Raw genomic sequence first — 27,068 nt, 5'->3', positions numbered from 1 at the left:
TTGGCTTGCCGTAAAACTTGTGCTTCTTACACTATGAACTGCTTCACAAATCAGCACAATACAATAGCAACTATCATAAAAATTCAGCTACAATATAACTGCCCCCTAAATAATCAATCTTTTGTTTATTCTTTCCAATAAGCAAGAAGATGTGAAAAATCATCTTACAAAAGAAGAACTTATAAAAGAAATTACTCATACTCAAAGCCCTATATTTTGCTTTTATTTTCCTGAAAAATATATTACTGGGTTGTGGTCACACAAAGTCTACTTTAAAGTTTCTTAGTAGGAAAAAAAAGTTAATTTTTCTTGGTACTCCTATAGTATTGCTAGCACAGTATGATTTATATATTGGGCAGGTAATAAATGTTTGTTGAATCAATGAAGGAAAAATTAGGCAATAGGAAAAAACAAGTATATAATTAAAAAAAAACAAAATGTATTTGTCTTTGCGTGTGAGGATAATCTAATATATCTAAAATGATTTTTATAATTTTGTTCCATTAGTGGTTTCAGAATATATTCCTGTAATTTTTCTTTGTCAAAAAAGAAACCTATCCAAAATTTACTTTCATTTAAAGTTTTGTCTTGAAAAAAAAAATCCTTAAATTGATTTTGACCTGTTAGAGTAGGTAAGCTGGACTAAAGCTAGACAAAATACACATAAAAATAATCTCATAAAAGTGGCTTAGCACTCTACTTTTTTATTATATATATATATATATATATATTATTTCAGCATATTAGTGGGTACGAATGTTTAGGTTACATATATTGCCTTTGCCCCACCCGAGTCAGAGATTCAAGCATGTCCATACCCCAGTGTGCACCACACCCATTAGGTGTGAATATACCCATCCCCTCCGCCCTCCTCCCACCTGCCTGACACCCAATGAATGTTACTACCATATGTACACAGAAATGTTGATCAGTTAATACCAATTTGATGGTGAGTACATGTGGTGCTTATTTTTCCATTCTTGTGATACTTCACTTAGTAGAACGGGCTCCAGCTCTTCACTTTTTAATCTAAAAATTTATAAATTATGTATAGGTAATAATATCTGTTAAATACATGGCTGTGAAAAATACTAAAATTTTCACTAAGTATTTTAATTGTATTTTGTTTTGTGCATAAAACCAGCTTATCTTTCCAGCTTCCTAATAAAAGTTCTTCAAAAGTTCACTGTGTGATTAAATGAATTAATACTATTGATTTTGTCTCTTCTATTATCTGAAAGATGTAGTTATATTTTTCCCTCTCTTAGATCTAAGTTGCTATAGAGTTATATTTATCAGATATAATAAAACCCAATTTATGCATAAACTTTAGGTCAACAGATCATTATTTATTTTTTTCCATCATTTTTTTAGGTTGCAGTTTTTAGGGACTTGAAAATGTTCCTCTTTTAGAATTAAATAACACAGAGGGAAAAGCTATTTCTCTGACTTGTAAATTCAAAATTTATTTCTGGCAACACAGCCTGCAGTTAAAAACTGAATCTCCCACATACCCTAAATCAAAAATGCAGTAAAAATTGTATATAATGATTCCTGCATATAATGTATGCCATAGAATTAGATCTGCTAATTGTGGACATAATAGTGATTAATAATTTAAAAAAACATCTATTATTTATTGAGGGTATGTTCTACATGAGGCACCATACAAAGCACTTAAAATATTATGTTACCTATTTCTTAACAACAATGTTATATGGCAAATATTATTAATAGTATCCTAACCAAACAAAATATACGAAGAAGGTGAAGCATAGTAAAGGTAAACAACATTTACCCATGACAACAGTTAATAATTATTGCAAACTAGGATTTGGAGAAAGTATATACTATGTCAATACTCATGTTTTTGAAGAGTTTCACAGTAGATATATTACTTTTTAATTAATTTTAATTTTTTTATATATATAATTTTTCAAAGTCAAATAATGTCAAGGGAGTACACAAATAAACACAAGAACACGCACATTCCCTGCCTACTTCTCACCTCATGTTTTCACTTCATTTCCCTGAGATTGTTAATTTCAACCCTTTCATCCATTAGTTCTGGTATTTTTTCTCTTATTTAAACCTAGTATCTGTCTTGCTAGTATATTAGATGAAGACTACCTATTTTATTCCTACCCTTACTTTCTCTTTCACTCATCCATCCATTATAGTTATCTCAAAATCACATTCAGTGTTACCATTTTTATGACTGTGAATAATTTTCACAATTGATCCAAGTAGTAGTTTCCTATGGTAATATCTCTCTTGTGGTAAAAATTTCTGTTTTTCCAGGATCTTATGAATTACCTGAGATGTTAACTTGCTTATTTATTTTTTAAACTATGATAAATCTACCCATATTCTCTAACAGTTTGTTAAAATTTCTTTCAACTCAATTATGTTCAAAGGTCAGGCAAAAAGATAACTTACCATTGTCATTTTTATGTTTTTGGAATCCTTCTTTTTTTCTTCTGCTTTCACCCCTTTGATTTGTACCACTTTCTTTGTAAGCCAATTTCACTGTTTCAGCTGTTCTTATGGAATTTACCCCTATTATCACGTTAAAAATCCAGGAGAAAAAAGTGATTGAGATCCCTAAAGGAGAAAAAGCATAGAACCCAGAGGACAGATAATGACTAACCTCTAGGAAAAGGTGGAACATTTGTTCTATACTGAAAGCTAGAAGTTATGGATTCGTGTGCATGTGGTTAAAATTCCAGGTGGTGGTGAGAGAAGGACTGTCCATTAGGGCTTCTATTTATTTTGGATGATTGGAAGAAAGGTTATCTGCACTGTAACTGAAGCAGGACTGGCTCTGGACCCAGGAGGAGAGTGATAGAGACTGATTAGAAATAAATGATCAAATTAATCTGGTTAATATATGAAAACTACCACCATTCCCTTGATTCTAGGCTCCTTATATAAAGACACTACCAACATTCTCCAGAAACCATTCCAGACCCATGAGACACACTTCTACAGCTAATTTTCCCCCAAAATCTTGTCAATAAGGTAGATTATCAATCTACTAATTAATTTTCATGCAAACTGTTAGTAAGGTAAATTCATCTGTAAATTATTACCTATAAATTAAGTTGTTTAAAATATCAATGCCTTTGGGTCTTGTTCATATATTCTTTCCCTAGGCCAATATCTATAAGAGTTTTTCAACATTTTCTTTGAGAATTCTTATAGTTTCCTGCCTTAGGTTTAAGTCTGTTATCCACTGTGAGTTAATTTTTGTGAGAGGTGAGAGGTCGATCCTGTCTCAGTCTTCTATATGTGGCTATCCAATTTTCCCAGCACTATTTATTGAATAAGGATTCTTTTCCCTAATGTAGGTTTTTGTCTGCTTCATCAAAGATTAGATGGCTATATGAGGATGGTTTTATATCTGGGTTCTCAGTTCTTTTCCATTGGTCTATGTGTCTGTTCTTGTGCCAATACCATGCTGTTTTAGTTACTATAGCCTTATAGTATAGCTTGAAGTCTGGAAAATTGATGCCTCCCAATTTTTTCTTTTTGCTTAAGATTCCTTTTGCCATACGGGGTCTTCTCTGGTTTTATACAAAGCGTAGAATTATTTTTTTCTAGAGCTGTGAAAAATGACATTGGTATTTTAATAGGGATTGCATTGAATCTGTAGATCACTCTGGGTAGTATAGACATTTTAACAATATTGATTCTACTGACCCATGAGCATGGTATGACTTTTCGACCCAAAGGCAATCACAGCAACAACAAAAATAAATACATGGGGTCTGATCAAATTAAAAAGTTTCTGCACAGCCAAGGAAACTATCAACAGAGAGCAAACAGACCACCTACAGAATGGGAGAAAATATTCGCATGCTACACATCTGATAAAGGGCTGATAACTAGAACCTATATAAAACTCAGGAAAATCAGCAAGAAAAAATCAAACAACCCTATCAAAAAGTGGGCAAAGGACATGAACAGAAACTTTTCAAAAGACAGACTAATGGCTAACAAATGTATGAAAAATGCTCAACATCTCTAATCATTAGGGAAATGAAAATCAAAATAACAATGAGATATCACTCAACTCCAATGAGAATGGCTTTTATCAAAAAGTCCCAAAAAATAAATGTTGGCATGGATACGGAGAGATAGATTACCATTGTTTTCTGTGGAGAGATAGGAACACTCATACACTGCTGGTGGGACTGCAAACTAGTACAACCTCTGTGGAAAGTAATATGGAGATACCTCAAAGAGCTACAAGTAGAACTAACATTTGATCCAGCAATCCCATTACTGGGCATCTACCCAAAGGAAAAAAAGACATTCTATAAAAAAGCATCTGCACCAGAATGTTTATAGCACCACAATTCACATTGCAAAGATGTGAAAACAACCCAAGTGCCTATCAATACAAGAGTGGATTAATAAAATGTGGCATATGTATACTATGAAGTTCTACTCAGCCAGAAAAGACGATGGTGATCTAGCACCTCTTGTATTATCCTGGATAGCACTGGAGCCCATTCTACTAAGTGAAGTATCACAAGAATGGAAAAATAAGCACCATATATACTCACCATCAAATTGGTATTAACTGATCAACACTTACGTGCACATATAGTAGTAACATTCATCTCACTGGGTGTCAGGCAGGTGGGAGGGGGGAGGAGGGGATGGGTATATTCACACCTAATGGGTGTGGTGCGCACCATCTGGGGGATGGATATGCTTGAAGCTCTGACTCAGGTGGGGCAAAGGCAATATATGTAACCTAAACATTTGTACCTCTACAATATGCTGAAATAAAAAGAATAAAATAAAATAAAATATCAATGCCATGGTTTTCTCCATTTGCACTAATTGTTATTTTCCTGTAGTTACGTGTTCATTGACTTCTCTAAATTTATATTTAATCAAAATGTATACAGCAAGGGAAATTGTCAAGTTCCTAAGTCAATTGATTAAATTCATTGTGAATATGATTCAAATATATCATTTTTTTAGCTTACTCTTTTAACTGCTGAGTCACTCTTTCTTATGTTGAAGGTGAGAATAAGGATGGTATTTGTTATCCATTATTTGAAGATTGATTGGCAAGTTAGAACTGTAGCCACCATTTTAACAATAATGATTTGCAACTCTACCTGCAATTGTACTTGTTTCTACTGCTCGTTATGCACTTCTTTTCTAAAGATGTCAATTCTACAGTAGACAGTTTCAAAATGTACTCCATTGCATTTTCAGGGAGCAGCAAGTTTTGGGTTAACCCATGATGCAAGAAGAATTTAGACTGATCAGTCAGGAAAACTCACATGAAATCTTGCATTCCTTCCATGAAAAGGAAGGAATGAGTATTCGCTTAAAAAAAGCAATAGTTTTTATGTCTTACTATTTTACTTAAATAGCAAAACAATGCATTAAATTATCTGAGAATCTAATTTGACTTTTTATTTTAATTGTAGGCCATGGCACAGAAGGAAGATATGGAAGAAAGAATCACGACCCTTGAGAAACGTTACCTCAGTGCTCAGAGAGAATCTACCTCCATACATGACATGAATGATAAACTAGAAAATGAGCTGGCAAATAAAGAGGCCATCCTACGGCAGGTTTAGTATCACTGTCTTGCTTTTGTTCTGGTCCGTGCATGCGTTCCCACCATTCTCATAAAACATGGGGTAAATAGAGTCTTTCTTGGCTTATGAGTGGTTAAACATTCTCTCAAATTTAGAATTCTCTAAACAAATATGATTTTCAGTATGAAATTTGCTTTCTAGAAAATTAAAGAAATTATTTATCTTGATAGTAATAAAAATGGCTATTTATTTTGATCTAGACATAAATCAGAAATTGTACTAAACAGTTTACATGCATTACCTCACTTAGTTCTAACTACCATCTATGAAGTTGGTGCAGTTATTATACTCAGAACACTAAGGTTGAGACACATTAACACTTTCCCCAGGTCACACGTCTGGTAAATGACAGAGCCAATAATGAAAAGGTAAGTTTATTGGTCTCTATAGCAAGAGTGGGCAAACTATGGCCCATGGTTGGCTACCTGCTCTTGTAAATAAAGTCTTGTTGGAGCATAGCCATGCCCAGTCACTTCCTCATTGTCTATGGCTGCTTTTGTGCTACCACAATAGAGTTGAGTAATTTGGACAGAGGCCGTATGATACACAAGGCCTAAAATATTTACTATCGGTCCCTTACAGAAAAAGTTTTCCAAACTTATCTCCAGAGACTGGACTCTCAGTCATCATGTTACATTCCTTCTCTCACTCCTGTATAATACTATGATTTTCAATATTTTGCTATTATGGTACATCTGAAGTCTTAGTACTGAACTATATTCCATTTATTCAAGTTTATACTCAGGAGTAATTTCCTTTCTGTTTTGCTGCCAATGGGAAGAGCTTTTCTGATTTTTAATGTGCTGAATTTTATTAAGGAAAATGGATGAGTAATATATGAAAACATGACTACAGTCATTACTTTGCACATTTAGGTGTGGCAGTGGCTGCTTTTAAATCTAGATTAATGGCTGAATGCAAAGCCCCGAGTGGTCTTTACTATCCTAAATCTGACTTTTTAAGCGTCTCTACTATCATTCCTATTTCAGATGGAAGAGAAAAACAGACAGTTACAAGAACGTCTTGAGCTAGCTGAGCAAAAGTTGCAGCAGACTATGAGAAAGGCTGAAACCCTACCTGAAGTAGAGGCTGAACTGGCTCAGAGAATTGCTGCCCTAACAAAGGTACTGCACTATAACAACTGGTCTACCTAAATATGCTTGTAGAAACAGTGGCAATCAAAATGGAATCTATAAAGATTTTCTTTAAGCTTTGTGAAAATTAAGTTTATTTAATCTTTACTATTTGGTCTGTTATTTAATGAATTTTTCTTATTACACATATTTATGCTAACATGAATAATTGATATACAAATGTGATGATCCCTTCGCCTATTTAAACATTACCAAAACAACCAAAATTTCATGTCATTGTTATAGTTAGTTTTCCATGGTAATAGTTGCACATGATAATCATGGAGATAAACACACAATGATAATGTTATATGTACATATGGGACATAACAATTTAATAGACTTCAAACCAATTGTTTGCTATGAAAAGTGTAGGAAATATCATACCCTGTTGATTCCTTTCTTAGTATGATAAAACTTGTTAGAAGTTTGAAGTTAGAATTACAAAAGTCTGAAATCTAAAGCCATTAGTCAGAAAGTGGTTTTTATAGTTGTAATTTCTTCTGAAAAATTAAAATCAATAATCCTCTGAAGAATGTTCAAAATTTTCTGCTGCAGTATGACCTTTAGCTTCCACAACTATCTGCATATTTTAGAATATTGCAACCATTATAATGTTAAAAAGGATGATTCTGACTTCTTATAGTCAAATGGAAATGAGATTTATTCAAAGTGTATATACACATCAGTAGTATATATAAACGTCTATTTTGTCACTGAAAGCATTATTGACTTTTGATATCAATTCAAAAATAATCATATATTTTAGATATTACACAATCATTACTATTTGCTAAGTTTTCCAGGCCACTGCAATAAATGGGTATGATAGACATATGAACTTCAAGTTGAAAATTTTGGCCTTAAGGATTAGCCCAAACAATTGATGCAGCAATGGAGAAGTAGGCACATACAGATCCACTTTCCTAAAAAAATAAATAATTAAATATGAACAATAGACTTATCTGCTCATTGGTTAAAATAGGGGAGTTAATCAAGTAATGAAAAAACAACATTGGACAAAGTAGAGCAGGATTAGAAAGGATTGGAATAGTTGGTTGTCTATTAAACAGTGTTGGAGTAAATAGTTGAATAAAATTTTAGTCTGATTAGGGTAAGACTATAATTTGGGGCTAGGTACAGTGGCTCATCCCTGTAATCCCAGCACTTTTGAAGGCCGAGGAAGATCGCTTGAGGCCCAGAGTTTGAGACCAACCTGGGCAACATAGTGAGACCCCCATTTCAACAGAAACATTTTTTAAAATGTTAGCCATGTGTGGAGGCACACACCTGTAGTCCCAGCTGCTTGGGAGGCTGAGGTGGAAGGATCACATGAGCCTAGGAGTTCGAGGTTATAATGAGCTATGATCACACTCCAGCCCGGGCAACAGAGTAAGAGTCCATCTCCTAAAAAATAAAAATAAAAAAATAAAAAAGTAAAAGATTACAATTTAAATCCTTCTGTAGTCACAGACCATGCCAATAAACCCCTTTGACAATTTCAAAAATGTTTGTTTTCTAAAATAAAGATAAATTTATCATTTAATTTGAAAAATGTTCCCTAAACTATATAAAAGTATTTAAACATATCAGTATTAATTTTTTTTTTTGCAAACAGATTTTAAATGATTATAATAACATAAACTAAGCTATCTATGTTTAGGCTTTTCATATGGGGAATATAAAGAACTTTCATAAAGAGATATCTTACTGTGTTGCATTATTTTGAGGGGAATTAGATGAGTGACTAAATAAGAAAAATAATTTTCGTAAAATTTTAGCATAAAATAGTCATCAGTATTATCTGACTAAAATACCAGAAAGAAACACAATTTAAAGTTCAGTGAATCATTGCTCCAGATTAATCTTTGATAGACTGAGAATGATAATATAATATTTGACTTATAAGGCTTTAATATTCTTAAGAATTTTTAATTTAGAATATAAAAAAATCACTAGAATAGGTGTCTTATCTTTTTTGTCCTTCTTCTATTTATTGTCTTGAACTTTTTTTTTACTGTATTATCTTTGGCACACAAAATAATTTCCTCAGTGAACTCCTACCTAATATCTTGCCAAACTTCCACTGTTTCTGGACCTTTTTGATTTCCTCATTTTCAGAAAATTTTTATTCTTCTTATAGAATAAATGAGAAGAATAATCGTGTGGTTTTGGCATTGGGTGAATTTTCAATAGGTAAGAGAGGAAAAGGTAGAACTATTAAAGACCTTTAAAAACTTGTATTTGGGGGCCAGATGCAGTAGCTCATGCATGTAATCCTGCAGTGCCAGCTACTCGGGAGGCTGAGGCAGGAGGATCGCTTGAGCCCAGGAGTTTGAGGTTGCTGTGAGCGAGGCTGACACCACAGCACTCTAGCCTGGCAACAGGGTTAAGCTCTGTCTCAAAAAAAAAACAAAAAAACATAATAATAAATAAATAAATACTTGTGTTTTTGAAAAATTCATGTATTGACTATCTGGAATCAGTCACTTAAGTCTTCAAATGCTATAATTCACTCTTTCTTTTTACCATTTTCTCTTCTGACTGGTTCTATATCAACAATATATATCAGGTACACATAACATTTGAGGATTGCTTTCTCCCTTGTTCTCCCACAGTTTTTGTTTTCAACAATCTTGAACTTTTTTGTCTTTTGTTCTTAACAACTTTAGGGACTATTTTTATAACCTGCTTTTTTTTTATTTCAATTTGTTTTCAAGATTTCACTATTCTTGGTCATCATGGTATTTTTCTACTTCTTAACATTTTTGACTATTCACTAAAATAAAAAGATTTCTGCTTAGCTTAGGCCCCGCCTCCTATATTTTCAATGGTATTTTTAACACTTCAAACATTTTATTTGGCCTATATATACTTTTTTCTACTTTTACTATCTGCTGCTTTTATTTTTCTTCTTTTTATGCCCTCCTCTTTATAACTTTAATTTTTTTCTCCATTTCTGAGCAAATTCATGCTCTTCTCAAAACCACTTATGCTTATAGTTTATTCTAAAATTCTAGCTCATTTGAAATTTTCCTATATCATATCAAAGAGTAAAATCAAGATAAACTTAGTTTCTCATTCAGGAGTACAAAATACAGCAAACTGTTTCTGTGTGGTGTTTGTTTTTACACCATTGATGAAAATGTAGTCTTTACATAGATCATATAAACATGAATCAGTAGTGTTGGTTGAAAATTGGTTCCAGTATTTATTGTTTAGAAATTCTGTCTGAATTTACTCTTTGGTTGATAAGGCTATCTTTTCTTCTTTTTGTGTGTGTGTTGGGGGGGGGGGTTCAGGGGGGGTAGGTGAAGTTTATTTAAAGCTTTTAGAAAGTCAGAATTATTGATTATTGATTAATGGCTATGGATAAAACTAAAAATTTTGCTTTTGCAAGTTTATACACAATTAACTAATAAAGATTATTTTGGGCTCCTAATCTTTTGATTTAGTATGTCTACTTCTTTAATTAAAATGCATATTCCCTCATCAAGGACATAATTCATCTTGAATTCCATGAAGTATTTTATTCACTTTTAGTATCAATAAGATGTATCAGCAATAATATAGTAATTTAGACAAAACAGAATTCATATCTCATCTCTGAAGTGAATTGTCACAGTTTTGGCATGTTTTGTGTGTTTTTGGTGTTGGGTGTATTTTTAATCAGTAAGACAGAAACGAGTAGAAGTTTTAAAGACATTTGAAAACTTGTATTTTTGAAATATTCATGTCTTGACTATCTTGAATCAGTTGTGTCATTAATTTTGATATCACTAACTGCCTGTGAAAATGTACTTTGAAGGATTGCTGATACCTTTATGAATGTATATAATTTCAACAGCATTTTGACCTATTTACTGCATTCTTAATAGAACTCTAAATTTTAGATGATATTATAAAACCATTTTATGGCATTTGGGGACCATGTTCACTTTCTGTGATGTATGCTTTGGAAATTTGAGGAAGACATGGGGGAAAGAAATTGGTTATTTGTTATTTCGTTATTATTTTACACATTTATGAAATAAGACTGTCAGAAGGAAAATCTTGCAAAATGTACAAATATTGAGTATAATTTGCATAAGCACACAAGATTTGAAATATTAAATGTTTATTTCATAGAATAAATTGGAATTTATTGCATAAAATAGTACCATTGCTTCTGAATTGATACATGAATAGGTTACTTTCTTTTCAGTTACTGCATGACATATTTATATATAACTCTATATTGGCATAAAGTAAGTTTGACTGTTTTAGAATGAACTTATATAAAATGTGATAGAATATGCTCTGGAGTTAAAATTTGTAGTCTTCACATAGGGTTGTTTTGATGTTATAATTACTTAACTTGCAATTATAATTTAAATGTTGATGTAACTTTGTATGTAATCCTTGCATAACATACTAATACAATTCAGCTATCAGCAATGTCACATGTGTTGAACACTCTGCACCTGTGGTAAACTGACAGTCACCTCCAAGACATGTAACTAACCTTGGCACTGGGCAAACATAAGCTCACAAAGGCACTGTGCTGCCTGTTCACTTTAGGGCACTATTTTGTTTCCACAGCAACAAGTCAATGCAGAAACAGTTTTGGAGGGGTACCTAGTATCATTTAGGAGAGTTCACAAACAAGTTTTCTTGTCCTCACAGCATTATTGTCGCCTTGATAATCTGAGGACTTTTAATCATTTTCATTTAAAATTTCAGATTAAACCTATATCTGAGACTAGGCCATTTGGTCCTATTGGACCAGTGACCATACATAAATGGGCATTCAAAGACCAGATGTCATTTCGTAAGTTTTCCAGTGTTGCTGAGGAAACTCAATCTTGCTTAAATTGGGGAACACTCATAATAGTTAACCCTGTGGCTTAGTTTGTTCTCTGACTTCTATAGAGTAGGGCTTATAATAAATTTTGTTCCAAATTTATTACACCTGAGTCATTGCCTAGCACACTCCTCAACATTAAGATACATTGTTTCCATTATTTTAAGCAATACAAACAAACAAACCAAAATACAAACTTTTAACAATCTATCAGAGACATATTCTAGTGTTTGGTTTCCCATAATTCTAACTATCACATGACTCTTTCAGAATTGCTTTAATTCATTCTGTAGTAGTCTTTCATCGCCAACCATCACTAATCTTTCATACCTTAGGTTGATAGCTTTTTATTTTAGCATAATATTGTTTTTCATTTATAACCATCTACTGCATCATGTTCACCAGATATCAGTGTAGTTCTTTCCACATAAAATTCTGTCTATTAAAATATTATATTTGCTGTCACACTTTTCTTTTAAGCATTCTGTGCTATGTTCTGTTCAGTGTCGGTGTCTTTAGTTCTGATTTTTCAATTTGTCCCTCTCCTTTTCCTTGACTTGTTAGTCTGATCCAACCTCTTCTACCTCATCTGATGATTATCAATATGTTATGGAAGCTAAACTACAAGAAATGATCTCCATACGTAGGAAGGTAGTCCTACTGGACTTTACTTTCTATTGCTAAATAGAATCCATCTAAGTTTTTCTTTTCATTTATAAAAATTATGTTACTTTTATTTATTGATAATCGACCATCTGTGCAGTTCAGTGCTTCAGGAGCTTAAGATTGGACAATGGCAGGTTTGTGTTCAAACCATGCACAGTCTGCATGTTACATTTGGCTGAATTCATTGCTCATAAATAACTCCAATGTTTTGCTGATGCTTGGATGTAACAGGCCTTTGTAGCTGACACATTTCAAGCAATGCTGTTCAGCTGCCTGTTTAAAGAAAGTTTATTTTTTGAAAACTATGTTTGCAGTTGGTAGTAGCTTGCTTTACATTTTATTTCAATTTATTTAGAGGAAAAGAGTTAGCCAAATCTTACATGTCAGGTGCATTCTTCATATTTCTTAACAGGCTGAAGAGAGACATGGAAATATTGAAGAACGTATGAGACATCTAGAAGGTCAACTTGAAGAGAAGAATCAGGAACTTCAAAGAGTATGTATATGAAGAATCACTCCCCTCAGTCACCACTTGAATTTATGTTCTACGTATATGAAGAAAGTCTATTGATTAGGGGCTATATTTCAAATCTATGGGTATGGATTTTAAAGGAAAAAAAAAGTTTCTACTAATTTAATCAGAACATACATAAAATTAAATCATATTTATTAATAAAGCTAGAAAAACTATAAAAAATATCAGTTTTTAAATGGTTTTCCATACCAAATTTATTTTGTTTTCTTGAATGTAAGGCTAGGCAAAGAGAGAAAATGAATGAGGAGCATAATAAGAGGTTATCCGATACTGTTGATAGACTTCTGACTGAATCCAATGAACGCCTACAGCTACACTTAAAGGAAAGAATGGCTGCTCTAGAAGAGAAGGTAAAATGATACAAGGGTAAAATTGTATGAATGTTTAGCAATGCTCTTATGATCATGTTTCTTTTATATACTGCTACAGTCATTGTATTGGTCAGATGATCCATTTACTTAACTAAGTTTTTAAAAATGCTTTATGTATTTTTAAAAGAGAATGAATAATTTCTATAAAACATATGAGATCAATATTTAAATGAAAAAATACTGCATGATGTATAAATCTTTCATATTAGTATGTTCATATGAGGCAAACATATTAAAATGTGCTGTGCTTTTATGATGAAAATATTTTATTTATCCTTCACCTGGTATGCAAAAGAAAGGAGAGCTAAGATAAAAATAAATATTTGGGGGGGTGGTGGGAGCTTGATTTGAACTATTCCTATGTCTCAAGTGACTGAGACATAGGAATTACTGGTCTAAAACTCAAAATGTGAGTCAGTTTATAACATCAGTAGAATAAGTATCAATCCCAATAGGGGGGTTAGGAACCCAGTATTTTCAGCTGCATTATTTCAGAAATGGTTCTTCTGTACAGTCTTCAATTTGATTCACAATTACATATGTCTCATTGATAGTTGAAAACTACCAGACCAGCAAGAGTTATGTGAGCTGGTTGCCAATTCGTGAACATAAACAAAGGTAGGGGATAAAACTCAGGCGGACACATCTGAATTTTGGAAATTTAGATTGAATGCCAATCACTACTTTAGCTAGACATTTTTTACTGTTACATAAAATAAACCAAAATAGGGAAAATGTTTCAGTGAAATGTTAAAATAATTTATTAATTTACCTATTAAAAAGTCATAAGGCATGCCTTCTTCCCATACAAATCCAAATGCATGGCCAATAAGAAATTATTACACCCTTTGTTTAATTTTACTTTATAAATTTTAAAAGACCATGCTATTTTATATCATGCTTTGTAATACTGTAAGAAAAGTAAAAAAGTTTCAATAACAATACTTTTCTTTTTATTGTTTATGATGCAACTTATTTCTACATGCTTTTGTGACATGTAACAGTTTTTTGAATAGCTAGAATGCAATTTTTATTTTTCCAATAATTTAACTATGATTAGAAATTGTTAATTCTATATTTGAAATGGATGTACAAAAAGAAAACTTTTAAAAATATGATTTGATGATTTCGTCTTTATTTATGTAATAAAAATGAGTTCATCTGAATTATATATAATACCTCTGGCTAAGATTTAGTTTGTTACTCACTTTTTCTTATTTGAAGAATAATCTAATTTTTTTCTAATATAAAAAATAGTTGGAGAAGAGGCAACCAGAAATAGCTTGAAAGGTGATATTTATTTCATTTGTTCATCCAAGTACTACAAAACAACATTTCCTATTGAAATTACATATGTCTCTAAATGTTAAGGTGTCATGTTTAAAGATTCAATTAAAACTTGGTTTCTATGGAAACCAAGAAATAGAAGTACCACAAAAAGAATCAAAGAAGATTCTTGAGTGATAGAATATCAATGTGAATATTTAAATGTTTTCTGTTTAATTTATTAATTATTTCTTTTATTTTTTTTTCTGTAGAATGTTTTAATTCAAGAATCAGAAACTTTCAGAAAGAATCTTGAAGAATCTTTACATGATAAGGTATTATGGAAACTTACATTTTTGCCCATTTTTCTGTTTCACACTGATGAATGTTTTGTTGTAAAATAAATTTGCTAAAAATACTTTTAGTATGTTATCTTTTTAAAACAATTTTAACTTTTTTATTATACCTACAGAAAAATATACATATATATATGTATATTTTTGCAACCCAAACACACTAAAAATCAGCATTCTGGAAGCTCTTCCCACATGACTTTACAGTCACTACTCTACCTTTAAAGCACAATCACTATCTTGACTTACAATATTTTAAAAAAATGCTTTCTCTTTCTTTGTGTCTTATATAAATGGAATAAAAATGTATGCACTAAGTTTTGTCTAGTTTGAGATTATTTCAGCAGAAATATATTAAATACCTATTATATGTGAGAATTGTGCTAAGTTATATATTTGCAAACATGAGCTTAAGTTCTAAAGTAGCTAAGAAATCTGAGTAAAGAGAACACACCTTTGACAAATCAATAGGATGCAAATAGCAGATGCTGAATGCCAAATGAGTAAAGTAAACAATAAGAGCTATAAATAGGAAAGATCACCATTCATCATTGCTGTGAAGAAGGCTTCAGGGAGGTGGAACTTATAGTAAAGATTTAAGAAGTAAGACTCTTCTGTAAACCTTTCAAACACAGTGCATGCAGTATGATCATAGTGCTTGGTGGAGGGAGGGTGTGAGTGGTGAGTGTGATATCTTAATTAATAGGCACAATAGTTTGGCTGGAATCAATTATTCTTGTTGTAGGATTATGTGGTAGAAGAGGCAGCTAAGGACCAGACTGTGAAATCTTAAAGCTGTAATTGCTAATATGTATTTTACTTCTTCATTAGTCTGTAAAATTCTTGTTAGCAACTTTATCTTATTCCATTAAATAAGATAGCATTGCTAACTTAAGAAGTGATCTATAACTGTGTGTTGACAAAAGATAGAAGGCATGGAGAGAGAGAAGGGAAGGAGAGAGAGAGTAAAGGAAAGGAGAGAGAGAGGAGGACAGGGGGAGGAAGGAAGGGAGGAAAGATCTAGCAACAGTATGGCATACAGAAGTTACTGGAAACCAAAATTAAAGGAAAGAGAGAACAATTATACATTTGACCCTATTGGATGCTATATATTATGATGCCTTACATTATGATGTAGCATCCAATAGGGTCAAATGTATAATTTATATAGAGAGTAATTCACCCACAGTCAGGGTGTCCACATCTCCTGACAGGTCTATTAGAACAATATAATATGGCACCTAGAAGATAATAGCTGACTCTTTTCAAGGTAGTTCACAAAGCCTACACAGAGGAAATGACATTTTAGTAGGCTCATAAAGACAAATATGATCTTAACAAATAGAGAAGGGCAGGAAGTTCTAGGTAGAGAATGAATCCTATGCAACAGCACAGGGAAAGCAAAGATGGTTGACTTCATGAATCATCAGAAGTTTGCTGTAGTTGGTATGTATTTAAAGAACTAGGTTTTGAGCAGATTGTGAATTTTGGACTTGATCTTGTTACGCAGTGTTATGTTATCCAAAGCTCTGTGTGCTCCTGGCAAGATCCCCAGAACCCACTCCCCCACCACCTACCCAAACCTCGTAGCTTTCAACAATCTGCCTAAGCAACCAAGAGTTCTAATCATTTCATGCTTTGTATCCTTGTTTATGTCAATCTCTAGAGAAAGTAAATCCCAGGTCATACCTCATTTCTAAGCTATCATCCCTCATAGCTGAGCACATTGACTAATCTGACTACATCTTCTGTAACTCCTTAAATTTCTATTCAACTAATTATTCTTACAGTCCATTATCAGCAAAATTCTCTGTATGCTAAACCTCTTCTCTCATTATTTCTCCTTATTGCCTTTATCTCTAAAATTTTAAGTTTCTAGAGCTATCCTTGGATTTATTTGCTCTGTTCAGTCCTGGTGACTTCATCTGATTTCATGTAGTTAAACACCATCTATAAATTGAGTATTTCCATATTTAGATTACCTACTGATTCCTCTTCCCTCAGACAGTGCATATATTTCAGTGCCAACTCAGTATCTTCATTTGGACACCTAGGTATCTCATATTTAACATGTCAACCTCCCCCATCCCACAGTCACACACCAAACACCACCACCACCTAATCTAACCACCACTAGAAGTCTTCTCAGTAAATCACAATCACAATGTTTTTCAATTACTATGGTTAAAAAACTTGGAGTTATTCTCAACCCCTGTATTTATCTCATACTCCACGTCTGGTCTAGTAGCAAATCCTGTCAGTTCTACTACCAAAATCTCACCAAATCTAGCCGTTCTCTCCCTGACGTCATTCTTGTCCAAGTCATTACTCTTTTGCCTATAATTTTAAAAGGCCCCTAATAACTTTTTTTCTTTGCTGCCTCCCAAACCCAGTTGACAGTCCATTTCACAGCCATCAGAATGATCATTTCACTTCTCCACTCATAAATCCTCCAGTCACTTCCTCTCTCACCAAGAGTAAAAGTCAGGACATTTAAAATGGTTTACAGCACCTTTCAGGAATACCTTTACTGAGTTCTGCAATCATACTTTTTAAAATCTATCCTCTCCCTGTCTTTCTTATTAACCTCTCCAATCCAGCTACACCAAATATACCTCTACTAAGAGGCATTTGCACATGCTGTTTCTTCTATCTGCCATGCCTTTTCCTAAGATATTCCCACTTTTATTCACTCTCTTTATTTAGTTCTTTCCTTGAATATTACTTTTTTAGAGAGCCCTTTCATGATTATCCTATTTTATCCTTGCTAATAACATTCTGCACTCCTATACCCCTATTTGTTTATTGTTTATCTTTTCTACAAGATTCTAAATTACATAGGCGCAAAAAATTTGTCTGTTCATTATTGTTTCTTAGGTCCCTGCCACTCAAGAGGTACCTAATGCATATTTGTGGAAATAACGAACAAATGAATTAATAAATTCAATAAGAAACTATTTTTAAGCAAAGGATTTATTTGAATATATCTGTATATTTAAATTATATATTTAGCAGGGGAATGTGAGACTGAAGCTAGTAAAAATCATTCAGGAAAAAGGTAAAAGGGCTCAGAGTAGAATGATGGTAATGAAAAGGAAAAAAACAGATATGAGAAACATCACAAAGTCCACAGCGACAAAAAAGTGTGGTGAGAAAAAAAGTATGAATCAAGTAAAATATTAAGCCTTGGCCACTAAGAGGAAAACAGCAATAGACAATCTAGAAGGACACTTTCAGACATTTATAACAGTATAAAGTTACACTCCTCAAAACAAAATTAAATGCTTACATGAGCATTTAATTAAAGGCTATAAGACAACCCTATCTTCATAAATTTGCAAGGAAAAACTTATAATGCCAATCTGAGAAAATTATCAGAAGTACCAGTAATTGTGCCAATATCAAACTGATAATTGGGTTTTTAACTCTTCTTTCTAAGGTGATATTTTGCTGGTCCTTTTAATCCAATCTTCTTTCTCTTTCATCTATGTATCCTTCAACCCTCTTAGAATAATGGAAATTCTTTACTTGCTGCATAAATAAGACATTTTTCTTATTTTTAAAATAAGATACAATTTCTACTTTGCATTTTGAAGTGATGTGTACATAGCTAGTATGATTTTAATATTCTCATATATTTGAAAAGATTGAGGATTAATGAATACAAGGAATGCAGATTTTTATTGATTTCTGCTGTTCACATTTTCATTACAAGGGAAAAATTTAGGCATATTTTGTTAAATGTCTTATTATCTTTTGTAAAAATACATCCACCAATTTTTCTTTTTAAAAAATCCATTAAGCTTGATTTATCATAATTGTATCTTGGTATTATTGGCATATGCCTATCATCTGAGTAATACTTTTTTGATTTTTAGGAAAGATTAGCAGAAGAAATTGAAAAGCTGAGATCTGAACTTGACCAATTGAAAATGAGAACTGGTTCTATAATTGAACCCACAATATCAAGGTAACATTAAATTGAAACTTATCTATAGTTCACTAGAAATCAGTACGAATTGCCTTATGCTTTCATATGTCAACTAAAGTCAATCAGTATCTCTTGTTGCTCAGTAGTCATTACTGTATTTTCACTCTTTATTGACTTATAGTTCCTACATTCAAAAATAACTTCCTAATTTAGAAATAGTTTCTGAATATCTTCAATAAAAATTTAAATTACTACCTTTTTACCCTGCATTTAATTATATAGATAGAGGCATATAAGAAGACTATTAAATGAAGAAATTGAATTATATATAAGAAGATTGCATCTCATTCCAAAAGAGGCATCAGCCCTTTTCTATACCTGTGTTCAATGCAGAAATTGAACTCTACATAAAATTTTCTTTAAATGTGATCAATTCAGAAGCATGCAGAAATATGTCCAATGCTTAATGTGACTGTAAAACTATTGTTAATTATAGTCACTTAGCACCTACCCATTAAAGTAATTGCAAGTAAAAATGGAAAGAGAAATTACATATGTAAAATAAAATTCAAACAAATTTAGACATATTCACCTATTTTGGCTCACTACCTCCTCTTAAAAGAAAGAAGCCAGGGATGGCTGTTTACTTGGCAGATAGATAGATCTGTATGTTAATAATTCATGTAAATTTGTTTTGTGCTTAAGGGCTTTTATCTAAAGTTGTTTAGAAACTCTAGAATTCACTAATTTAATCACATATTCACTAGACAACACAGAATCATGGCAGCTGTTTGAAAATTTTGACTACCACAGGCTTTTAGAAGTCTATTGTTCTTGGTCTTTATGTTCATCTTAAAAATGTTAACTCCACAAGAGCAAGAATTTGTGTTCGTTTTGATAACTACTGTAACCTCAGCACCTAAAAACTACCTGGCATATAGTATGGTCTCAATAAATATTTTTAAATGAAAGAATGAATATATGATAAAACATTTTTCAGATGCTCATGTAAAAAGTCAAATAAAAAATTTGAAATATTTATACTCTTCAATATAAATATAAGTAAAAACAATATTCAATATTTTGAGTATTTTTATATTCAGTTAAGTGTGAGAAACAGTTCTGTAGACATGAAAACACTCAAATAATTTTTAAATATGTAAGTCATTAATTCAGAAAATCATGCTTATTTTTCAAATACTAAAAATTCTGATTTGTGTGTCTGAGCTGAAATTATTATTTCAGTGATATGTACTCACATGATGATGATAATGATGATGATGATGGAGAAGGACAAGATTTAATAAAATATCAGAGGAGTAAATACATAGAATAAGCATTATCTAAGAAACAAATTAAATATATCCTGATAGAACCAAATAGCCATTTTCTTGTCTTTTTGAGCTTAGGTATCAAAATAGAGTTATAGAAATGTTGTCTAAAAATCCATGACTTTAGTGAGTCATCATGGACAGCCTCTTAATGTGACATTTAATCACAGTGCAGGGTCTTTGGACCCATACATACAGAACAATTATTCTTTGACACAACCGTGGAAATAACTGGACCAAGAATAACACAACCCACATTCCTAAGTGTCAGAGACATAAATATTAGCTGTTTGATTTCAGAAAATCCATTTTTCATTAATAGGATTCTAATTTTATGTATACTTTATATGAATATATAAAAATAATATTTTTCTGATTATCTCATAAGCTTGCTTTGCAGATAAAATGAGGCAAGTAAACAAAGGGGATTTTGTAAACAGCAAATCATGTTACAAGTATAAAAAATTATATAAATATTAGATAATATAGAAATAATATAGAAAATATTATTAAGATAACTAAACTGATGGAATTTATAAGTTACAGGATCACTGAATGTCAATTAAATAGCAATTTTTTATTGAACATCCATGCTTCTGAGGGCACACAATTTTAAAAACAGGAAAACAGAAGGTGCATGAGAACTCAATCTACTAATTTTTGATCTAACAGGTGGGGAGGTGAGAAGAGATAAGCTAAGGTTAGTGAATACCAGTAACTAACATTCTCTCCTACTAATCTCATCTGAGAAGAAAATAAAATGAGTTCCAGAATGACTAGAGAAGGCTTTATTTGGCTCAACTCCGAAGAAAGGTAGGATTTGAGTAATTGGAAAGGACAACAAAGAACATTTTAGGAAGCAGAGGGATGTGCAATCAGGTTTTCTCTAAAAAAATTTATACCTGATTTATCTATGAAAGTTCTTTAATAACACTATATGCAAGAATCACAGGAGATTCAAGAGGAAAAACTACATGGTTCGTTGCTTAAAGTGACCAATGATTGCTTTTTTAACTTACTTAGATCTTCCAAAAGCCTCTCAAAAAATATATTGTGCACCTAAAATAATTTTCGGTTAGAGAACTAGCTCAGAGGGCTGAACAAAAAGGAAAGAGGTGATCAGTAACTTCTTTGGGTGAAGTTTAAGCGATGGGCTCTTTTAGGATTGGTATCGGCTCAGCCCATTTAAGCACTTTCTACTTGCCAGACATGGTTACATTGGAGATATACTGGTGACTAAGAGTATGTGTTCCACATGGAAAAATACAGAAATACTAGTTTGAGGACTGTTACAACAGAGGAAATACTTGGAGCTAGGATAGTAGATGGCAATAGCACTTTAAAGCTAAGACCTTAAAACTGTTACCCATGTAAATATATTAAGAGGCTGTTTTCAGCAGAAAGAAGAGCATATTCAAAGGCTCAAAAGTAACAGTAATTGTGAGTTATTGAAGAACTGAGAGTAAGTCAGTATAGTTGGATGGAAGGAAAGTCAGGCAGAAAGTAGCTAAAAGTAAAGCTGGAAAGTAGGAAAGGCTCAAATTATAGAGGGCCTTTTAAGCAGGGCACTGATATGGTCAGATCTGTGTTTTGTTTCATATTTTTATAAATGATCTGGAGTTGATAGATAAAACAACAAGAAAACAATACTCCTAGGATGATGAGTTATAATGTTAGAAACTCCACTCTGATGCCCAAAGGGATATCAATGTAAGCAGCCTCATGCAAAAGGAACCTAGGCTGTTCTGAGCTAGATAGTTTGGGACTGTTTTATAATTGATTTCATTCATTCACTATCTTACCAGATATTTATGAAGTGCTTACTATGTGCCTCGCACACTTCCTTGGGCATAAAATGGTGACTAAAATCTGATCTTTGTCTTCAGGAAACTTAGAACTTCTTCCCAATAGATAAAGACTGAGAGTTATGCCATTTATGAGTATGGCCTGGTTGGTTAATTTTTATACATGATTTATCCACAGTAAAACCAGTTTACTTGATTAAGTCTCAAGTTTATTTTCATAAAAGCAATAGCTGTCATCTAGTTGGGGGATGATTTCTTAGTTCATTTGTTCTAACGTTCCACTTGGCAAAACGAGGTCCTTCCTAAGTTAGGTCAGTGTCTTCCACTGTTGCAAACACTGTCACCTAACCGTTTCAATCTTGCTGAATATTTGGAAATGCTTGTCTTTATGTACAAAGAGAACTAAAGGAGGGAATATAGTCAATCAGCAGGAGCACCAAGTTCAAAAGAAAACACAGCTTCAAGTATATCTCCTACTGATGATGGATCTGTTATTTCATTTTATAGGACAGCATGGTGTCGCCGTTATTATCATCATCATTATTGTAGCAATAAAATGAATTTGCTGCCAATCCATATATAAATAATATGCTTGGAGAAACCTTTTCTGCACTTTGATTATAGTGTACTTTATTATCATGTTTATTGAAAACTTGTGTAATAATATTTTCCGATTGGAATTTTCTAACTGTTTTGTCTTTAAGCAGATTTCAGAATCAAACGTCCTTTTCAAAAGATTTTTCTTCATCCTTTTAGAGCAATGTCTTATCAATCTGATTTTAAGCATTTTGTTGATTCTCTAAATGGAAATATAGAATGTTAAAAATATATGATATGTGAATAAATTTCCCCCCAAATTTTAAAATTAGAAAGTTCTGGGACCCCAAAAGTTCACACAATTAGATTTATAAGAAATATGTAAAACAAATGCAGCAATAAATAGCAAATATTGAGATACCCACTAAAGAGTTCAGACTGAATAGAATTGTCAGGATTTAATCTAATGGATTTTGAATGTCAATCTTAACATATTTTATTATAAAAGTGCATTTGAAAGTGATTATGATGAACAGAAAGGTTGAAAGTACTGCATTTTCTAAAGGAGAAAATGCACTTGACTTTCGGGAATGGATCCAAGGCTGTAACTTATGACATAAATCTCTGAAGAGGCCTCAAAGAATCATGATGTTTCATCAGTTAGTTTTCTTCCTTGAGGTTTATTTCCTTGAGGATTTATGCTTTATTGCCAATTAAGCAGTAGATAGTGATTTGCTGGTAAGTTTAATTTTTGAGATTGGATACATTTCATATTTTTCCTTTTTTTCAGAACTCATCTAGACACCTCAGCTGAGTTGCGATATTCGGTGGGGTCCCTAGTGGACAGCCAGTCCGATTACAGAACAACTAAAGTAATAAGAAGACCAAGGAGAGGCCGCATGGGTGTGAGAAGAGATGAGCCAAAGGTTAATCTTCTAATTTCAACTTTTCTAGTTTTATTTAAATACATTATTCCATTTTGGATAGAATGCTAACACTGAGAGAATTCAAAATGCTAGCATTTTTATTAGTTTGAAGGATGGACTATGGCGTTTCAAAAATCGTAACTAATATAAAGCCACTACTATGTGCCAAAAGTTGAATAAGCATTTCCCATGTATTTATCCATATAACATTATGAAGTGGGTACTGTTTTTGTACTAATTTCAAACATAAAAACCTTGAGGCTCAGAAAGATTCAGTGTTCAACGTCACATAGCTAACAAAGTGATGGAGTCAAAACTTGGGCTTATATTTGTGTGGTTTCAAATACTATGCCTTAATCATTATCCTATATTGCCAAGCACATGGACTTTTGGGTTGCTTGGGCAGTTAAGCAATGCTATTCATATTGTTAATTCAAATTAATTAAATATTTTAATTAAATTTGCTATTTTAAAAACACTTTGAGCAAAATATACATTCCATCAATAACTTAAAATTTATAATCTACACTTGTTGACTAAGTAATGTATTAATAGTTGTATTTTATAGAGAAGTAATATAGTTCCTTTGTACCCTAAGTATAGTTTTTTTTTTCTCCCCAACTACTTTTATTTACCCAAAATACTATATAACCCATTTTTCCTTATTTGTACAAAGGCACTTGATGCCTTTTGGGTTTTAACTGCACTAGTATGTCACGTATACATTAATCCCTCAGAGTAGGCATTTAATATCTCTTGAATGCATGAATAAATAAATGAACAAATGAAGACCAAATTAAGTTCATCTCAGTTCTTTTCTCATTATTATGGAACAAATAATTTAGTGCTACTTGGTACTAAAACAAATTATAACACAGATGCTAATTCAGGTACTCAGTTCTTAAGTCAATGCTCAGAGATATATCATGGGATCCTCCATAAATCATTGTACATGATCACAAAAATGAAAAACAATTTCTTAAAAAGCAGAAAACTCTAGGACCTCTGTTTTATGCTCAACCCCTTCATTCCTCCAGATCACAGCATAAAAAACACTAGTCTGTTGGTTACTCAAAATTGTCATTCAAATGGAGGATTTCTTATATCAATTTAAAAAACACAGCCATGTAAATTAGCATACTGTGGGCTTAAAAAAAATCTTAAAAAATTGAATCAATGAACTATTCAATTTACCAGAGCAGTGGAGATGAAATTACAGGCATACCTCATTTTATTGTGCTTTGCTTTATTTTATAAATTGAATGTTAGTGACAACTCTGCACTGCACAGAGCAAGTCTATGGGTGTCATTTTTCAACAGTATGCGCTCATTTTGTGTCTCTGTGTCACATTTTAGCAATTTTCACAATGTTTCAAACTTTTTCTTCATTATTAAATCTGTTACGGTGACCTGTGATCAGTGAGTTTTGGTGTTCCTATTGTAATCATTTTGGGGCACAGTGAACTGCACTCATATATGATGGTGAACTTAATCCATAAATGTTGTGTATGTTGTTATTGCTTCACTGAGAGCCATTTCCCTTCTCTCTCTCTTTCCTTCAACCTCCCTATTGCCAGAGACACACTGTTGAAATTAAGTCAATTAATAACCCTACAATGGCCTCTAAGTGTTCAAGTGAAAGGAAAAGTTGTATGTCTCTTACTTTAAATCAAAAGCCAGAAATAATCAAGATTAGTAAAGGAAGGTATGTTGAAAGCTGAAAGAGGCCAAAAGCTAGGCCTCTGCCATCAGTTAGCCAAGTTGTGAATGCAATGGAAAAGTTCTAGAAGGAAATTAAAAATGCTACTCCAGTGAACACACAAATGGTAAGAAAGCAAAATAGCCTTCTTGCTGATATGGAGAATGTTTCAGTGGTCTGGATAGAAGATCAAACCAGCCACAACTTTCCCTTAAACCAAAGCTGAATCCAAAGGAAGGCCCTAACACTCTTCAATTCTATCAAAGGTTGAGAGGGGAGAGGAAGCTGCAGAAGAAAAGTTTGAAGCTGGCAGAGGTTGGTTCATGAGGTTTAACAAAAGAGGGTGTCTCCATAACATTAAAATGCAAGGTGAAACAGCAAATGCTTATGTAGAAGCTGCAACAAGTGATCCAGAAGACCTAGCTAATTGATGAAGGTGACTACACTAAATAACAGATTTTCAATGTAGACAAAACAGCCTTATATTGGAAGAAGATACCATATAGGACTTTTTACACCTAGAGAGAAGTCAATGCCTGGCCTCAAAGCTCCAAACGACAGTCTAACTCTCTTGTTAGGGGCTAATGCAGCTGGTGACTTTTAAGTTGAATCCAATACTCTTTACTATTCTGAAAATCCCACGGCCCTTAATAATTATGCTAAATTTACACTGCCTGTGCTCTATAAATGGAATAACGAAACTTAGATGAAAGCACATTTGTTTACAGCATGGCTTACTGAATATTTAAAACCCATTGTTGAGACTTAATGTTCAGAAAAAGATTCCTTTCAAAATACTACGGCTCATTGACAATGCACTTGATAACCCAAGAGCTCTGATGGAAATGGGAAATATACAAGGAGATTAATGTTGTTTACATGCCTGATAATACAGTATCCATTCTGTAGCCCATGGATCAAGGAGTAGTTTTGACTTTCAAGTCTTGTTATTTTGTCCATGCTATAATGACATAGATAGTGATTCCTTTAGTGGATCTGGAGAAAGTCAATTGAAAACTTTCTGGAAAGGATGAACAAAGTGGTTTCTTGAGATGTAATCTACTTCTGATGAAGATGCTGTGAACATTGTTGAAATGACAAAAAGGATTTAGAATACTATATAAACTTAGTTGATAAAGCAGTGGCAGGTTTTGAGAGGATTGGCTACAATTTTGAATGAATACTGTGAGTAAAATGCTATCAAATGGCATTGCATATTACAGACAAATCTTTCATGAAAGAAAGAGTCAATCAGTGCAGCAAACTTCACAGTTGTCTTATTTAAAGACATCCTCACAGTCACCACAACCTTCATCAACCACCACCCTTATCAGCTTGCATCCATCAACGTCAAGGCAAGATCCTCCACCAGCAAAAAGAACAAACTCACTGAAGACTCAAAGGGCCCTTGACACTATTTTTAGCAATAAAGTATATTTTAATTATGGTACGTTCATTATTTTAGACATAATGCTATTGCACACTTAGACTGCAGTATACTGTAAACATAGCCTTTATATGCATTGGGAAACCAATAAACTCATGTGACTCAGTTTATTGTGATATTCACTTTGTTGTGGTGGTCTAGAACCAAACCTGCAATATCTCTGAGTTATGCTTGTAAATCACTTTGCAATATTTTAAATAATATTTTGTTAGAATCTATGTAAACGAATGTTGGGAAGATAATTTTTATGTATTTTCATGTGTGATAATATTTGTGGTCTGAGTTTATAATAAGAAAAATATCAGTAAGACTGGCATAAGAAATGTGAATGCTTAAGTACAGGTAAAGAGAGTTTGTTATATTTGGAAAAAAGTGTTTCAGATGTAGATGTTTTAATGTAATTGTTACCTTGAAATGTGATCAAACTATAAATCACATGGAAGTTTATCATCCTTATGTCTATTAAAATCTTGATGTTTATGTTGACAATTAATACCTGACATTACTTAAGATGTCAAGGAACTATTTTATTGAACCAATAAATTAAAATGTTAATAACTGATTCTACTTTTGCAAGGTCATCTATGAAAGCATG

The 27,068-nt window shown here is 32.6% G+C and overlaps 1 protein-coding gene across 10 annotated transcripts in view; it reads left to right on the top strand.

Moving 5' to 3' along the window:
* The window catches only part of PPFIA2 (PTPRF interacting protein alpha 2), a 432,283-nt gene that overhangs the window by 322,676 nt on the left and 82,539 nt on the right, over positions 1-27,068 (top strand). For 8 of the 10 annotated variants that reach the window (XM_069491029.1, XM_069491033.1, XM_069491031.1 and 5 more), the window contains 7 exons: positions 5,457-5,603; positions 6,620-6,754; positions 12,685-12,768; positions 13,026-13,157; positions 14,717-14,779; positions 18,676-18,767; positions 23,192-23,327. In XM_069491029.1, coding sequence (XP_069347130.1) covers positions 5,457-5,603; positions 6,620-6,754; positions 12,685-12,768; positions 13,026-13,157; positions 14,717-14,779; positions 18,676-18,767; positions 23,192-23,327 — 789 coding nt within the window. Of the gene's footprint in view, positions 1-5,456; positions 5,604-6,619; positions 6,755-12,509; positions 12,590-12,684; positions 12,769-13,025; positions 13,158-13,732; positions 13,797-14,716; positions 14,780-18,675; positions 18,768-23,191; positions 23,328-27,068 lie in introns of those variants that run through there. The other 2 variants (XM_069491038.1, XM_069491037.1) reach the window with 2 other exon arrangements.

This window comes from Eulemur rufifrons, chromosome 16, assembly GCF_041146395.1.
Source record: "Eulemur rufifrons isolate Redbay chromosome 16, OSU_ERuf_1, whole genome shotgun sequence".
In the NCBI taxonomy this organism is placed as follows: domain Eukaryota; kingdom Metazoa; phylum Chordata; class Mammalia; order Primates; family Lemuridae; genus Eulemur; species Eulemur rufifrons.
The sequence above is the reverse complement of the archived record's forward strand: the minus strand, read 5'-3'. Positions and strand labels throughout refer to the sequence as shown.